This window comes from Sitophilus oryzae, unplaced genomic scaffold, assembly GCF_002938485.1.
Source record: "Sitophilus oryzae breed Bouriz unplaced genomic scaffold, Soryzae_2.0 scaffold_1639_pilon_pilon, whole genome shotgun sequence".
In the NCBI taxonomy this organism is placed as follows: domain Eukaryota; kingdom Metazoa; phylum Arthropoda; class Insecta; order Coleoptera; family Curculionidae; genus Sitophilus; species Sitophilus oryzae.
In genome coordinates, this window is record NW_022146324.1 from 235,880 (window position 1) to 255,091 (window position 19,212).

At 35.5% G+C, this 19,212-nt stretch overlaps 1 protein-coding gene across 1 annotated transcript; it reads right to left on the minus strand.

Moving 5' to 3' along the window:
• Positions 1-762: 762 nt before the first annotated feature.
• On the minus strand, positions 763-15,915 carry LOC115880633 (4-coumarate--CoA ligase 1-like). Its single transcript, XM_030897912.1, has 8 exons — positions 15,792-15,915; positions 15,577-15,695; positions 10,397-10,663; positions 4,930-5,192; positions 4,669-4,834; positions 4,318-4,614; positions 2,022-2,267; positions 763-1,230 (listed from the first exon to the last, which is right to left on the minus strand). The coding sequence occupies exons 1-8, from the start codon at positions 15,814-15,816 to the stop codon at positions 958-960; spliced, it is 1,656 nt and encodes a 551-aa protein (XP_030753772.1). The 5' UTR covers positions 15,817-15,915; the 3' UTR covers positions 763-957.
• Between the last annotated feature and the right edge of the window lie 3,297 nt (positions 15,916-19,212).

Genomic DNA, 19,212 nt, shown 5'->3' on the forward strand with positions numbered 1-19,212 from the left:
TTTTAGCTCTTCGATTAACTTCTGGTTAGCAGCACTATGCGTTTGGCTTATGTGCTGACCGTGAATTAATATGTGCATGACAGATCTGGCTTCGCCTTGTATGAAAATATGTAGTGGTGGTAAGTTCAAGACTTCCATCGCATTTGTAGGAGTGGTTTTTATGGCCCCAGTTACTTACAGGCACGCAAGCCTTTGTGTGGAACTTAACAGCCTTACCGCATCCACTTGCGATGTCTTTGTCCACCACGCCACCGACCCGTAGGTTATCATGGGTCTTACTACCCTTATGTATAGGCATAGAGTCATTTTAGGGTTAAGTCCCCAGTTTTTTCCACACATTCTTCTGCACCTACCTAAAGAGATGGCAGCCTTCTGTGTTGCCTTCGCTATGTGAGTATTCCATGTAAGCCTTTGATCAAAAAATATCCCAAGATACTTTGTTTCTTTGTCATTTTTTGACGTTTGTAGAAAAAATACATACATAATTAGTTTTTAATATCGTATGATCAAGAAAAAACGGCGTCAGCGATGGCTATGAAATGAACATCGATGACATTTCCCATATAAATTTACATATAAAATGACAGCGATTTTCATTTCTGACGCGGTGTTTTTGCGATCATACGGTATATACCTAATAAATTTCTCTTAGACTCCTTAGTTAGTCTTTTTATTCAAAGAGAAAAACAGATAAATATAATCTAAATAAATTTATTTATAGATAGTGGGACATGTAATAACTTATGGTTTGGTGGCACTACAGTTTAATATATTAGATGCTTTTAATTAATAAATAACCAAATAGCTAGTAAAATACAGCGTGTCTCTAACTGATATATAAGGTTTTAGAACCGTCTCAAATACCAAAATACTAATATCTGGAATGTACATATATGAATATCTGTTGTAACAAGAATAAAAAGTTTTAAAAAATTCAAATGATAAAATTTTTCTTTCTTAAATCACGCCATCAACGACCATTTCTTTCAGCTCTTTTCTCTTCACTTTTCCGGTTGGTGTTAAAGGAAAAGAATCCAAAAATTTCACTCCTCCTCTTAGCTTGTGGGTATCGTTCACCCTTTCTGCAACAAATTCCTGGATTTCTTCCTCGGAAACTTCTTCCTGGTAACTTTCGTTCAAGATGATCAACGCCATAGGATGGTCACCGTCGACTTCGTCAGGAATACCAATGACGATGCTTTGTTTGATGGCGGGATGGTCTTCCAGTACCTGAAATAATATTTATAATAGACAATAAAAGATATTTTATGGTGTTATCGAAAACTGTTTTCAAGATAACTTTACCCCAAACTCGTAGTAGGAGGTCTGTCTTCTATTAACTTTGCCTTTATTATTAACATAAAAATTAACTAGTATTTGAGAAACTAAATAACTAAGTATTTGAGAAGCAGACTTTCTAGATGTTTTTTGTCCATTTTTTCGATTTTTGGCAAACAAAGAAAAACTGCTACGCTTTTTGCAAGAAACTGAAAGCCAAAAACTAGTATACTTATACTTAAAAAATGGATAAAAGATCATAAAAATAGTACACCTACACAAAAATATAGTTTTGCTGATATCTGAAGAAATTGAAAAAAACTGTTGACTGCCCTTTAGACGTGAAATTTAAATCTTTATTTTCCTGCTACCACATTCCTTATCCCCAATTACATGGTGCCCAGTCGTAGTTCCATTCATTATTTTAAGTAGTATAATGCAAAAATAGAGATATTGTAACTACACTCTTTATCTGGCAATGACAAACAAACAGCAGTATATCCACAGCACAAAAGGGCATACTTCTGTTTGTTTGTCTACCGCCAATGGACATACAGCCCATAGAAAGTCTGTCATTTAACTTGAATGGGATAAAATGAATTTAGAACATCGTTTCTGACATAATATTATAACTTCGTGTATGTAGTTTATGATGCCACCTTTGGTTGAAAATCTTAAAAAATGGACAAAATGTATTTAGTAAGTTTGTTCCTCATTTGAGAGTACTCTATAACTTTATTTACGTTTTCTAGAGTAGCGGGTGGTACGTGCCAAGAACGATATTTTAACATTTCTTTTGTTCTGCCCACAATATAAAAACACATGTCTTCATCGTAGTAGGCGATGTCTCCCGTTCTAAGCCATCCATCAGAATCGTAGGCATCGGAGGAATCTTGATTGTAATATCCGTTCAGGATAAACTCAGACTGAATTCTGAGTTCGCCACGTTCGTTTGGACCACAGTTCGTGTCGTTTTCTGGATCTACAATCTGAAAGGCAATAAAATGAGTTGTATGGAAATTTTTATTCATAGAATTGGGGGGGGGGAGGTTGGTATTGGCCTTATTGGTATGGCTTATCCGCCCGGACAAGAGAAGACAACCTCACCAAAAACCTAAATATTACGATGGAGGGACCAAGTCAAAGGGATGCGTGGCTAGATAGAAGACTAGCCTCTACTGGCCTCAACTTTAGGAGCCTGCAACACTGAGAACATTAACACTGCAAGTTCCAGGGGGCCAGCTTCAAAGGGAACTACAGGAGAGGCAGCTGACACTCACGCGAGACTAGCCACCAAGTGGCGCAGAAGCGACCACCTCCTCTAGTAAGGGTCAGAAGCCTACCTCTAGAACCAACAGATTACACAAGCTACCGTTTGCTCTACCCAGCTTTTGGCAACCAGGCGGGCTAGACGACCCGCTGAGAGTACAGAGATACCTCCGATTGCTCTACGAAGTATTTGCTCCAGAGGAAGCAAAAGCGAAAACACTCCTCGAAAGAGTAAAAGAATCAAGAAACAGCCTAGCTCAAAGGTAACTCATAGCTCGCCAAAAGGTAACTCATAGCTCGCCAAAAGGTAACAGAGAGGAGAGAGAGAGAGAGAGAGAGAGAGAGAGAGAGAGAGAGAGAAGCTCTCACATTTTACAGTAAATATTTATTCCTATAACTTTCTAAAGAAGAAAACATTCAAACAGAAGGAAAGTCCATGTCGCAAAACGCTTAATGGAACGAAATATGCTGGGAATAATCAAGAAAGACCGTAAAAGAATAAAGTGGATACGACAAAAGACTCAGGTAATAGATGTCATCAATAGAGTCAAATCCCTAAAGTGACAATAGGCAGGACACCTAACAAGGACGAATAACAGATGGACCACAAAAATTACAGCATGGTACCCACGAGGAATTAAGAGACATAGAGATCAAACCAAACCTGAGATGGGCTCATGATATTAGGAAATTAGCAGGGATAACCTGGACCCGTATAGCCAACAATAGACAACAATGGGTCCAATTAAAAAGACAGTATCTAAATATGTGAGGGAGGCTACACTATAATTGGAAATGGTTGAATAAGCTGAAAATGATGATGATGATGATACCACAGATTAGGTATACTATATGTATACAGATAAAAATATTATCCCTTTTCGTGGTACGAAAATTGTTTTTTATGACGATGAGCAAACGAGTAAAGTTTCCTGTGCGCAAAAATATACTCGCGTAAAATAACAATAAACAGCGTAATAGAGAGATATCGGTAAACCGAATAGCGCGCATGGACGTCAAAAACGCCAGGTGTTATTTCCTTTACGTGAGGTGGTATTAACTCTCTTCATTTATAGTTATCGCATCGGAAAGAATTCTGTTCGCGTCGCGTCCGCTATTTAAACTTAACCTAACTTTGAATTTAAAACTTTGAAATTGTTTTGTTTACTAGGTATTTTAAAACTAAAGGGCTCGTCATCTGATGTAAACCTAAGCCTCTTTATAGGTTCTTTAATATTGGAAGAGGTAGAATCCATATTTTGGGCCATATTTATTTAATTAAACCCAGCAACTTAAATATCAAATTACCTAATAAAACTAAAGTAATAATTCAAAACAATTCAAACATAACCTAAAATAAAAGATCTCGCCGGTCGGCCCCGGTTGTCAAATACCCCACATGCCTATTTAAGCAATTTTTAAACGTTATTTAGAAATAGCGCTTGGTGTAATTCAAGAACAGTTAACCTTACCGTTCTTGGGTGTAATTGATCCGCAAATTACGTCAGGCGGTAATTAGCGTGCGTTACGTTAAAAATTGACTCGCGCATATCGTAACCATGATAAGGTACACGTAAATACTGCATGACGCTATTCGGTTTTCCGATATCTCTCTAATAACTGTGCCGGTCAGGCGCTGTGCACAATTTTAGAGGCCATAAGTCGGCGTGCTATGTGCGCAAACTAGTAACCTAACTAGTGCCAGATTCCAAAAATTGGAACCACGAAAAACAATAAACAAAAAACAAAGTTTATAATCTGTGATGATACCTTGTAATTAAATCCAGGAACGGGCCTACCACATGAAGCAGGTCTGTAATGCAATAACAGTCTATCTTTGGTCTTGTTCAAATTGAAAATCGTAGACAAGCCCGAAACCTCCGTCATTCCAAAAGCTTGAAAAACAAAAGCCCCCGGTAACAAATCCCGCAGTTCGCTGAGCTTGTTTGAGAAAAACAAAGCTCCTCCTGTCACTAATCCAGTGAGACTAGATGTATCGATGTCATCGGGTCGGCCTGCAGCTATCATTTGATATCCTTGAATCGGTGCTAAGAAACAGTAGGTAACCTAAAACCAAGAATTTCTAAAAGATTTTACTTACTACGTAATATTATTTTCTACCTTATACTTATCCAAATAAATCCACAAATCATTAGGATCAAAAGATCTACAAATCAACCTGGCAGCTCCACACAAAATTGTTCCTGATAAATGTAACACGGCAGATACCCAATATAATGTCGAGAACAGCACGATTATAGAATTTGAATTGATTATTCCCGCATAACTAAAAATAGCATTAAGATAGGTCAATGAAAGACTATCTTATAAATGATAAGATGCTGCTTAGAATTTAAATCAATGACAGACATGATTACTTACTTCGTTAGATTCCCCTGATGATATATTGATTTATGGCTACTGCATATGCCTTTGGGTAAGCCCGTAGTGCCGCTACTGAAAAAAATAACAATGGTCTCTGTGGGATCGTCTATTTCTACAGGGGTGAAAATATCTTCATCGTCATGAGGTTCCAGGAAATCATTGAAAGGGGTGGAGGTATTAGTATCGACGTCATCACCATACAAGACCAGTTCACAGTTGATTTCTGCTTCTTCTACAGCTAGCATCATCATTTCTAAGACCTACATGTTGTTAAGTCAGTGTTGACACCAAAGACTATTAATTAGACAGCCAGTCGACTTTGCTAGTTTTTTAGTACCCGCGTTTTTATTTACACAAATTAAGCGAATATCCAAAGATCCAAAGCGAAAAAAAGCACCAATACCTGCCCTAAAACACAATGGGAAATTGATTTTAGACCCAGTAGATCTATGCATCACATGGAAAAGCTATGCACAATTATTATTTGAAGACCAAAGAGAAGACAGATAACCTCTCAATTGTGAAGACTGGTCGGGCCCGGAAATTCTTGAATCTGAAGTTCTATGAAAGAAAACTATGAAAAATCGAAAAAGCCCCGGTCATGACAACGTGCATGCAGAAGTTCTTAAAATATTTGACTCAAAGCATCTCACATATCTATTCAATCAAATATGCGATACCGGTAAAATTCCAAACGACTGGCTAAAATCAACTTTTATAACAATTCCCAAAAAGGCATCTCCAAAAGACTGTACTGACTACAGACTTATAAGTCTTAATGAGTCATGCTCTGAAACTTTTTCTTCGAGTCATGCTTGCTCGTATATACTCGAAATGTGAAGAAAAAAGCGGAGAGGCACAGTTCGGCTTCATCAAGGGGCTGGGTACCAGAGAGGCTTTGTTTTCAATCAAGCTACTAATCCAGAAATGTTATGATCAACGCCAAGATGTCTTTGTGTGCTTCATAGATTATCAGAAGGCTTTCGACAACGTTAAACACGATATTCTCATAAACAGACTGCTCGAGATAGGAATAGACGCCAATGACATTAGAATCATACAGGAACTATATTGGAACCAAACCGGGGAGATAAGAGTTAACAAAAATTTATTCACAAGACACCTTCAATGTGTGTCAAGGAGTCCGCCAGGGCTGTATACTGTCACCAATACTTTTTAATATATACGTCGAAAAGATATTTCAAATGGCCCTGGAAGGAGAAAGTGGAGGAATTAAGATTAACGGAGTTCCAATTAACAATATAAGATACGCAGATGACGGCAATACTAGCACCAACTTTAGAGGATCTCCAGCAAATAATAAATAAGATAGGGGACATGGGAAATTGTTTCGGTCTTAAAATCAACGCTGCCAAGACCAAACTTATGGTAATAGAACGCCAGCCTACAATCAACACCGCATTGACCGTGGATGGAAATATTATAGAGCGAGTTCCACGATTTAAATATCTGGGTGCCATGATCAATGAATGGACTGCGATGAGGAAGTTAAACTTAGAACGAATTATGCAAAGTCAACATTTTTTAAACTTAAAAACTTCTATTAGCACGCAGTCTCCCGCTAACACTTAGACTACGGGTAGTAAAATGCTACATATGGCCCATCTTACTATACGGCGCAGAAACCTTGTCTCTCAAGGCTGGAACCCTGAACCGCATCGAGGCTTTCAAAATGTGGACTCTCCGGAGACTCTTACGTGTGCCATGGACCGCACATGCCACCAACGAAGAAGTTTTAAGAACTGCAGGCTATGAACGAGAAATGCTTAATATAGTTAAAGAAAGGAAAGTCTCATACCTCGGCCATATCCTTAGAGGAGACAAATATTACATTCCTAAGCTGATTCTACAAGGAAAAATAGAGGGACGGCGAGGCCCAGGAAGAAAACAACATTCCAGGCTAAGAAACATACGGGATTGGTGTAACATCAGCGACGCAGCCACCATATTTCGAAGAGCCGAAAACGGCAGTCTACGCATTGTATGAAGAGTACAGACAATCGCCAACGTGCGGCTAAGCACAAGGCACAGGAAGAAGAGGAAGCGAATATCTCGTTAGGTACGCAGATTTCTATAAAAACGATAGTAGATTGTAGATTGTATGAGAAGAGAGTTAATCACCGCGACCTTATAAATCTATTAGGTCCCTCTTTCTTGAGTTATAGCTCATCTTACGCTCCCAGGGCTTTAACAAAAGCCAGTAGCTGAGATGGTTTTACAGAGGTTAGTTCTCCACCTCCGATACCAGTCGTACTAAAGTTTATGGCACGAATGGTTGTCGTCTCGGTGCACTCAGTGAGAGGTGTTCTGGTGTCTCCCCATTTTCCCCACAGAATCTGCATTTGACGTTGTTTCTTAGCTTCAATCTACTTAGGTATTGAATGGGGAGACAGTGTCCTTTTAAAAACTTCGGGACAATCCGAATGTTCTTACTTAAATCGAGGAAAATCTTCTTCGAGTGACTTAGACCGTTGAGGATTCGCATTCCAGGTTACTGATGGAGTCTTTCAAGTTCTTGAGTTCCGTTTTAAGTTGGTTTCCACTTGGAAAGCAAAACGGTTCTGGTCCAGTTAGTCTTTAGCTAGATCGTTTGCTTTTTCATTACCTTCCATCCCTTGGTTGGCTAGCACCTAGATTAGAAGAACTTTATTTTCTTTGAATGAAGTTGTAGAATGTATGTATGTAATGTATTTCTAGAATAAAGTTAAAAGAAGAATAACCTTTACCAACAGTGCGATGCTGAGACTTATCGAAATATGGAAAAGGTCATACATAACCAAAAACACTAAAATTAATCTGGTCCGAACGTTGGTCTTTCCAATCTTATCATAAGGCTCAGAATCGTGGACACATAGAGTTAAAGGATGCAAATATATCACTGGACCGCGAGGAGAACTAATCAGTCGATACTGGAAGAGTTAAGTGTAACCACCAGACTATCATCATTATGCATGAAGAGGGTGTTGCAGTATTTTAGACACGTGGCTAGAAGACTAAATGACAATATAGACAGGCTTATAGAACAGATTATACAGATTATAAACTTATCGTCCAAAGCATTGTTTTCGTGGTTCCAATACACATAGCACGCCCACTTATTAGGCTAATTCAAAAATTTACACTAAAATTTATTTGGAAATCTTTTATGTCGAAATTTAAAAAAACATAAATTTTATACAATGAGCTACTATTTTTAATACATTCATTGGTTATTATATTATTACTTATTGTATTTCGCCAGAAGCACACTGTAAATAAAGAAAAACAAATAGAAACTGACAGTTGGCAGCAGCGCGCTCGTGTCATCCCGCGCTTCTCCCCCCTTCCCCCATCGCAGATGGTAGTGTACCATTACCCAAAAACCTGAATCGTTTTCTCTCACTATCAGAAAATAAGGCAGACTTATGCAGATTTTTGTCTGACCGAATTCTACAGTACAAATTTCCTGACTTTGAAGTTGTGCTGTCAGGAGGTTTTAAAGATGAGACACATGCCGAGTCTACTAATCCCGCCCGTAACCTTGATTGCCTGAAAGCCTCACACGAAGAGGCGGATACCCGTATGATTCTTCATTCCATCAACAGTCAGGCCGAAAATATTATTGTTATGACTAGGGATACTGATGTTGTTCTGCTCCTAGCTTACCACTTTGCCAAAATGAAGTGTTCCTACTTGTGTGTGATGAGTGGCACACTGCGCGATACCAAGTTTATTCCAGTGCACAAAATTTGCAAAAAACTTGCGCCTGAGCAAATCACTCACCTGCTAGCATTCCATGCTATTACCGGATGTGATGCCACATCAAAACTATCATCTGTCACAAAAGTACGAGCATGGAAGTTTTTCACTGGGGAAAACTGCAAGCTTTTGAGTGGCCTTGGACGCTGGCCACTCGAAGAGGATATACTCAAGAACGTCGAGAAGTTTGTCATCCTCTTGTACAAAGGAGGTAGGTTTGCCAAACTTGTCATATTTTTTACACCATTCTTTCTTTTCAGATTGACCCCAGCATTGTAGCAGAATGTGCTGATGATGCCCGTGCCCTTTTATTTGATGCTGGGAAGAAACCGGAGAATATGCCGCCAACAACGGATGCTCTTCGGCTGCACATCAAGAGGTGCCACTACCAAGTATGTTATGATGAACTGAATTGGGACAAAGATCAATGCATTATTTATTTTGAAAATTTACAGGTATGTGTATGGGAAAATGCTCACATTGCCATTCCATCACTTCCTGCGATTGAAGATTGTGGCTGGATTATTGACGGGAATCACACAGCCCCACTTCTAATGACTCTTGACCCTATACCTACGATTTGCCCGGAATTAGTAATTTGCCATTGCAAAACTTCTTGCAATACCAAGAACTGCAGTTGTAGGAAAGGAAATGTACTCCATGTAAAAGTGTCTGCCTAAATTCGACCTGAATATATTTTTTGTAATTAACAATAAAGATTAGCTCAAAAGTTTTTTTGTTAAGATATTTTTGATTTCTTCATGTTTAAAAACATATTTTTGTAGGCATGTCGGTTAAAATTCATGTTTTTTTTTTAATTTCGACATAAAAAGTTTTCCAAATAAATTTTACTGTTCATTTTTGAATTAGTCATGTTCGAAAATATGTATTTAGACACCTCAGTCACTTTTCTATGTCAATGGGAACTCTAAAAATATCAAATTTAAAAAAAATCCGCCATCTTGAATATCTCACTTCTGGTTCAGATTTCGCTCTGGCAACAGGCAGAATCGGATTCAGCGGGGTCGAATTAGGGGGAAAAGGGTAGTTTCCAAAAAGTAATATGAAATGCTTCTCAAACTTAAGATTTCCGAAAAAGGGACTAGACTATATGGCCTCTAAAATTGTGCACAGCGCCTGACCGGCCCAGTTATTACGCTGTTTAAAAGCGAGTTTATTTTTGCGCTTAGGAAATTTTACTCGTCTGCTCATCGTCATAAAAAACAATTTTCGTACTACAAATGAGGGACAAGATTTTTATCTGTGTACATGTAGTATACCTAATCTGTGCTTATAGTGATGGGGGAAGTACAAGGAAGGAGAAGTATAGATGTCGATCGTCTATGAGATGGTCTGATATATATTCTATATATAGAAAGGGGAATAGAGGTATTTCAAAGAGGTTACGACCCTCATGACTGACGAAACGAGCAGAAAGAGAGATTCTTTGACCAACTTCGAATTGATGGTTACTGAATTGATCGCTTTTAAGGCTGCTTGACTATCAGATAAAATTAAAGTTTATTTCTTGTTCCCAATAGTTCTCATCTAAGATAAGTTGTACGCATTACGCATCTTTCGATAGCCCAGATTCCTGAAGGATGCTCTCTCGGCCCAAATACTCCTATCCCTGTTCCTGCTTTGGTTTTGAAAATGATAGTAAGTCGACTGGCTGCCTATTGAATAGGCTGTGGTTGGCACTTACCTCCGGAACAATAAACATAATTTTTGGTTTGACCAATTTTATCAAGTGTGACGCATCGGCATGAGTAAACGATGGATCCAAGGAGGCAACTTTTATCCCCAAAAACATACAGGCTAAAAATGGAACGCAACTGTGAATCTGATTGTACGAACACAAGCAGACCACGTCGTCTTCAGTTAGGTTTCTTTCTTTCAAATGCAAAGCAGTACGAACAGAACGTTTCAGTAAAGATTCGTAAGTGTCTATCTCTTCTGTTTCAGCTATATACTGAAAACAATAAAAAACATTTTATCCTCTTATACAGGGTGACCCAAATTCGGGCCTTATCATTTAGATCACGGAAACTCGAAGAGATGTGTTGGTTAAATGAAGAAATGGATGCGGAATTTGATCAATATGTTACCTTAAAAGTTTAATAATTCCGAATACTTCCGGAGATTTAAAAAAAAAGACTCACTCTTTGTAGTTTTACATTTATTTATTATGACGCTATTTCAATAAATACAGGGTGTCATTGAAATGGTGTAAAAAAATCGCGGGGTGATAGTACTCCTAAAAATAGTAAAAAAAGTTCCTATAGGGCGGAAAATGCATATTAAGGGAGTTAGGGGCACTGAAAGGGTGAATTTAAAAAACGTTTGTTTTAAAATTGTAGGCTTAAAAAACGAGATAAAATTTCGAAAAAAAAATCCTCTGCCATAAATTTTGACCCTAAATCAAATGGTGACACTGAAAAATTATTTGGAAAAGCGGAAAGGGTAGTTTTTGCAAGGATAGGGTTTTTTCGTGAATAACTTTTTGAGGTTATTTTTTTTGCAACCTGGGTTCATTTTTTGAAAACTACATACTTTTTCCTACAAAAAAGATACTCTTGTTGCACATCGCCCAGAGCGATGGTTTTCGAGAAAATTGAAGACAAAGAGTTTGCGCTGATAGGTTGCTAAATGGTTAATCAACATAAACTTATGAAAGTTAGTTATCAAATAATTAATTGAAAAATCAAAATTTTTTTTTTGATTTTTAAAACATCTTATTGCTTTAAAAACCGAAATAATCCAATTACCAAAATTCCTTATTAAAATAATGCATTCCTTAATTCATTCATAGTAAATGTTCAAAGTGGCCACCATTCATTTCAATATAGACATCTATTCTTCTTCTCCACGATCTGCGTAGATACCCTGTGGAATATCCTTGGTGTCGTCCGAATTTGATTGGAACAATCAATAATGCGTTGCCGTAGTTGCTTTTCAGTATTAATCGGCACTGAGCAAACCAATTTTTTTTTAAAACCAAATAAGTTTATTTCCTTTTTAAAGCAATAAGATGTTTTAGAAATCATGAAATTTTGATTTTCCAATTAATTATTTAATAACTACTTGGTTACTTTTGAACCGCCATAACTTTCATAAGTTAAGGTTGATTAACCAGTTAGCAACCCATCAGAGCAATCTCTTTGCTTTCAATTTTCTCGAAAACCATCGCCTGGGCGATGTGCAACAAGAGTACCTTTTTGTAGGAAAAAGTATGTAGTTTTCAAAAAATGAACCCACGTTGCAAAAAAAATAACCTCAAAAAAGTTATTCACGAAATAACCCCCTACCCTTGCAAAAACTACCCTTTCCGCTTTTTCAAATAATTTTTCAGTATCGCCATTTGATTTAGGGTCAAAATTTATTGCAGAGGTTTTTTTTCTAAGTCTTATCTCGTTTTTTAAGCCTACAATTTCAAAACAACCGTTTTTTAAATTCACCCTTTCAGTGTCCTTAACTCCCTTAATATGCATTTTCCGCCCTATACTTATAGGAATTTTTTTTACTATTTTTAGGAGTACTATTACCCCCCGATTTTTTTACACTATTTCAATGACACCCTGTATAACTAAATCAGTTCCATATTCTCATTGTTACTTTTTTTTCTACAATATTTTAAGAGCTTCTAAAGACCCTAAACAAATTCAAGATGTATTGCTCTTATTCGAAAAATTTATACTAATTGCATTTTCTATAAGAACACAAGTGTTAAAGAGTTGTGACACGGAAAAAAAATTGTAATAAACCCCACAATAATTATTGTAGAAAACACTGCTGCATTTTGCGTCTAAAATGGTACTAGGCACCACGTTGTAGCTTTTATTTCCATCAGTTTGTATTAAAAATATGCTTGATTTTATACGAAAATAGTACCGTAAGAATAATCAGATTGTATTGGTTGAAATTTAAATAAAAACCATTATTACAAATTGAAGCACTACTAACGATATTTTTTTGATACAATTTGCTGTTACTATATAGGCACTATTGTAAACCGAGTTGGGAAAGAATAATAACTTAACCAATACAACAACTGTATTTTATATGTTTATAAAAATCAAAGTACAATGTTGCAGTTTTTTTATTTTTATATATGGTATTAATATAATACCAGGTGTGTCTCAAAAGTGGCTCACCCCTATAATTTTTTTTTAATCTATACTAATATATAAAATCCTTAAGTGACTGACATACTGATTAATCACGATCCTGCTCAAACCACTCAACGTAAGAAGCTCAATTTTGGCATACAGGTTGATTCTAGGGTGTAGAGGTTCGATAGGAAGGGATTTTTCAAAATTCCAGTTCCAAGAGGGTGAAACCACCCCTCAAATATTACTATATTTTTTATTTAAAAAACGGTCAAGTTTCCGAAAAAACGCTTGAACACGTATATTTTATTTTGTTTTTTACATATTTTAAGATTTTTAAAAAATATATACAGGGTGTTTCGAAAAATCTGGTCATTTATTAATCACGATCCTGTTTAAAGCGCTTGACGTAAAAAGCTGATTTTTTGAAAACAGATAGACTTTAGGGTGTAGAAGTTCGATAAGAAGGGATTTTTCGAAACTCGAATTCTAAGGGGGTGAAACTATCCCTCAAATATTAAAATATTTTTTATTTAAAAACCGGTGAGTTTTTCGGAAAAAACTCTTAAACACGTATATTTTATTTTGTTGTTTTACATATTTTAAGATTTTTTATAAATTTATACAGGGTGTTTCATAAAATATGACCATTGAGTAATCACTATTCTGCTTAAACTGCTTGACGTTTAAAGCTGATTTTTGGCAAACGGATTGACTGTGGGGTGTAGAGGTTCGATAAGGAGGGGTTTCTCGAATCTCAAATTCCAAGAGGGTGAAAACGCCCCTCAAATATTATAATATTTGTTATTTAAAAAACTGTTAGTCTTTCGGGAAAACGCTTGGACAGGCATGATTTATTTAATTTTTTTTTTTAGACATTTTTAAATTTTTAAAAAATCATACCGGGTGTTCCAATAAGTTGGGTAATTTCTTAACCACGATTCTGCTTAAACTGCTTGACGTAAAAAGCTTATTTTTGGCAAACGGATTTTTCGAAAGTCAAATTCCAACGAGATGAAACTACCCCTCAAATATTACCAAGTTATATAAAAATATCGCCATATTGTTTTTTCTCATGCTGACATAAATGTGAGAAAATTTTATCCAGTTTGTATGTTAATGAAAATTCTTACTTTGTTTTATCATCACCATTACAAATCATTAATTCGACGCGAACGAAGTCGTGGGTACACGCTAGTTTTTCATATAAAAAACGAGATTAGGTATGTTAATATATGATATAAATTAGGATTGACGTATTCAATAATTGTCTTCGGTCACTTCCTGTTTCACCGGAAATTATTACAACTTTGGATTTTTTAAATGGCATCCTCGGTATTTATTTACTTTATTCGATAGAAAATGACACTCAGAATAGAATATACAGGGTCTGGCAATAGTGCGTCGGGCACCTGTAGCTCCTAGAATAAAAAACTTGAGAATTTTGTTTAAGTATAAACAAAGTATGTACCAGGATGTATTTCAGGAAAATACTTTAACTTCTATAGGATGGCTCAAAAAAGTGTGAGTGGATAGGGATGTTTTTTTTTTAAATGGAACCCCCTGTATATTATTGCATTTTTGGCTTTCATTCAGATCACTTTACATAATCCTAAAATATGAGTAAATATATTTCGATAGTTTCAGAGATATTAATAAATAAATCAAAAATAATTAATTTTCAGGTTTTTTCAAAAAAAATTAAAAATACAAGAACTGTCCTCAAATCAAAACTATATTAAGTATTTACTTTAGATGGTCTGTAATTATTTTGCAATAGGTAATCGTAAATCATACAGGGTGTTCAAAATTCGACGCCAAACTTTCTAAAATATAAAATAATTTCTCCCTATAGCGGTTAAAATATTTTCTTGAAATACATCCTGGTACATACTTTAGGTTTACACTTAAACAAAATTACCAAGTTTTTCATTCTAGGAGCTACATATGCCCGATGCACTATTGCCGGACCCTGTACAAACCAAACCAAACACAATATATGGTTTATTTGAAAGTATAACATAGGATTCATAACAACAATTTGACTCGAAATACCAAGTGTGTGGTACCAAATTATTCGTAAAAAAAATTATTTTTCCAAATATGCATTAGCATACTTTTGGAAAAATATGCTAATGCATAATATAAATGCAATAATATAATATCCTTGAAAACGAGGGTGGCTCATTAGAGCCAGCCAAATTAATGTCAGTGGCGCACATGAAAAATATTCCAGTGATAACTCATATGCACGTCCCTGATGAATTTATCGACATATTTTTAGCATTAAAAAATGTACCACTTATAATGCCTTATTATACCTTTACCCTCAAAATTTCACTCGAATCAGTAAAAGTACTTGGAAGAAAATTATAATAAATCGAAATATTATTAAGACGTTAACACCCTGTAGCTACGAGACAAAGCAGAATCGGAGCTATGTTGATATGAAAAATAAATCTTATTTTTACTTGAGGAATCTCCCCACAAGAGATGGCACATGTTTTTTGAAACACCCGTATATTCAAAGGGGAAAGGGAGAACAAAAAATCCTCACAAATTATTAATCGAAGTGGTTGTGATTTGATAGTTTCGATAAAGTTCAGGCGATAAATTTGTGAAAAGATGGTAAACATAAAAAAGACAAGAAAAATAGGATAATTACTCTGCGTTTTGTTTGTTTAAAAACTATTGTTTTGTGTCCTTGTGTGCCACATACTAATCAATCTACAATCTATAACTATATCGATATATTTTAATTAAATATCAAAATTACCTGGGCTACTCTGCGCCTATTCTTTTTAATGCTATTAAAAAACTCATAACCGATGCCCCTCGTTGTCACTTCATACTCTCCAGAACAAGATAAAACATTATTTTCATCTAACGAAACGTCTAAAATGTGATAATAAAATATCATTATTCGATTCTAGGTGATCATCGATTTTATATTACTGTGCGAAAATATATAATTTATATTTAATATTTTACCGTCGGGTAAGTTTTCAATTCCCATTATTTAAAACGCTTTAGTTACCCCCTGTACTAGAAAAAAACGCTTAGGCTTATGTCAATTTGGTGGGTTACGATAAATGGCTTAAACTGTTTACGAAGAGTGATCTGCTGCTTAAAAATACTGCTTTTTAACTACATATTGGTAAATTAATGTATTGAAATTGCAAATATCATGCGCTATTTGGAAAGGGAGGAAGTTATATACACCAGCGATGATATGAAATAAAAGCATACAAACAACATTTTTTTTATTAAAAACAATTATTATAAAATTTGCGATTTTTTTTTTTATTTTTGCATTTTTTTCTGAAGACTAGACTTTTTTCAAATTTTGAATTTGTCAAATGTTGAGATTGCGGTCCAAATTTTGAATTGACATAATAGTGTCAGATGGGGTATCGTGTGAAAGGGATTCATTCGCACAAGCTTTAACAGATTTTTAATTATTTTTAACTCGATTCCTGAACTATTTAGATGTGCCTACAAATTTGTACGGAACCCTCGCACTTGTTCTTTTTTTAATAAATAACATTTTTATAAGGACAGCTCCGTGACATCGTTAAGAAATGTCGCAACTAAATAAAAGACCAGAAACGTCATCAATTTTTTGCCGGTGAACGCCTTCTCGGTGTTAAGGAGGACGCGTACTGAATCGACTCGGACCGCTCCGACCGGTCGACTCGACTAAACGCCTCCATGCACTTCCAGGATATTTTGAACGGTTTTAACCAAACGAGTAGGACTGTGTACGAAGAAACGAGTACGAAGTGTATGTGAATGTTCGATCCAATTTTGCCGGTTTGTTTCATATCTGTCTTTGCCAGATATTTTAACCGTACGGTTCGACCCGTTTATTCCTACCCGATAAAGGTTGATTCTCACTATACCTTCCGTTTCCATTCCATATCCATTCCATATCCGTTCCGTATTTTTTTTTATTGTTCCGTATCAGTTCCATACATTTTATTGTACAATTTATATCATTTTATCCGTTTATCGGATATACGTTGGTGTTATTTTATACATTCGTTTCCATAACGATTTTGCTATTTTACTTATATTTTTATTAAGGTTGGATCTATGGGTTGGATTAAATTTGTCAACAAAGTGTCAAAACGTCCGTTATCGTATGAACGGGTCCGTTGACGGGCTGAAGTAAAATATTTACGGATGAAAAGTGGCGCGAAAACGCTATGACCAATCAGAGCACCGTCGGCGTCGGACCAACAACGTACCAACGTATAACGGATGCATGAAAATCAAGCTTTAGACTTAGACTATAGAAAAACAACAAAATCGTTATGGAAATAAAAATATAAAATGACACCAATCACAAGCAAATCGTATATTCGACGAACGGAGGCATGAAAATGCGATAAATTTGAAAACTGCGTAATTTTCTAACCAATCGAAGTCTTTAGATTCAAGCAATAAAATTAATATCGTATCATCGGATAACGGATGCATGAAAATCAAGCTTAAGAAGTTCTGAGAAAAAGAACTTCTGGCTTTGGCATAAAAATATCTAATCTGGCGCCCATGGATGGCGGTAGCTATGCAGTCGAGTCATTGATGACGCTCATCGTGGTTTTTTTCTTTACTTGCGACCATTCTATTTTGCATTATACTGTGGGTAGATTTACTTGTTGGACAGACAACACAAAACAACAGTTCCAAAATTCTGATTGTACCAGCAATATACCTACTTTTATATTATAAAAACTATTTTATATACAGTGTGGTCCGAACTGTATTCCGGAAACTTCGGCAGCATATTCTGCAGATAAAAATAAGTAAAAAAGTTCGTATAAATGTATGTTCTAAAAGGCCTAGTTTCGGAGATACAGGTTCATTTTTATTTCGATTTTTTCTAAATAATTTCTGAAGTAATATCAATATTTGGATTAAAATTGGTGTCTGGGAGTTTTTTTGACATGAGAAATTTGATTTTGATGTCAATATGACTCTTACTAGTAGAGGGCACCACGTACATATTTTTTAACTGGTTTGAAGAGTAATAACTTTTCGTCCGTACCTGTATAAAACTACCGAGTAAAAAAATATACATTTACGACGTTTTCCACGTGAAAAAGGTCTCTTGGTTAAAATCGCTACGAGTAATGGTTCTCCAGATATTTGGGATCGAAATTATCAATACCTGTCATCATTGACATAAATTATAAACCTGTTGACAATAGTTATTGGACTGAAATCATAAATTTGAAATGTTTTTGTGCTAAAAGCTTAACTGAAACTGTTTTATCGTCATTTTTTGCAGAAAAATTTATGATTAATTTAAAAAAAATAAAAATTTCCCAAATTTATTATTTCAGTGAAATAACTATCTACTCAACGTGTTTATTTTTCGTCAATAATAACATGTATTGACTATTTCCATTCTAAATATCTTGAGAACGGTTGCTCGTAGCGATTTTTAAAAAGAGATATTTTTTACGTAAAAAGTCACAGAGTACTTTTTTTACACAGATGTATATTTTTTCACTCGGTAGTTTTATACAGGTACGGACAAAAAGTTATTGCGCTTCAAAAATATCAAAACACATGTAGGTGGCGTCCTCTACTAGTAGGAGTCATATTGACCTCAAAATCAAATTTCTCATGTCAAAAAAATCCCAGACACCAATTTTCATCCAAATATTGATGTTACTTCAGAAATTATTTAGAAAAAATCGAAATATAAATGCAACTTCCACACCCTGTATCTCTGAAACTAAGCATTTTAGAACATACATTTATATGACCTTTTTTACTTATTTTTATCTGCAGAATATGCTTCCTAAGTTTCTGGAATACAGTTCGGACCAACCTGTATAACGCTGTAGTACTCAATATGTTTGGTGACAGTTGCATCACTGGCGGAAATAATAGACCACTGGACAGATCCGTTCAGAACAAAGGTAAGTAAAAAATGCATGATTGCATGTCGAATCCTATAGTTGTCGTTCAAAAAATATGTACCTAACTATTTAATCAAATAACTGGCATTAAATCAATTGACCCTCTGATTATAAAGTAGTTTTATTTAGATACATACGCTATGTCCGAAGCAATTCTGACCAAACCTTAATACAATATTTAACAGAAATGCAATAATGAGCTGGTTTGTATACAAATGGAATTCCAGAATGAATCGTTTAATTCGTTAATAGATTTTACAAGGGTTTACGATCTAATTTAAAACAAATCTGATTTTTTTTATTTTAAAATATTCGAAGCGTAGATATACCGGGTGCGTCTCAAAAGTGGCTCACCCCTATAACATTTTTATTTTTTCAGATAAAAAAACGAGATTTGATATGTTAGTTTATGACATAAATTAGGATGGACTAACATATTAAATTGTTTTCGGTCCCTTCCTGTTTCACCGGAAATGACT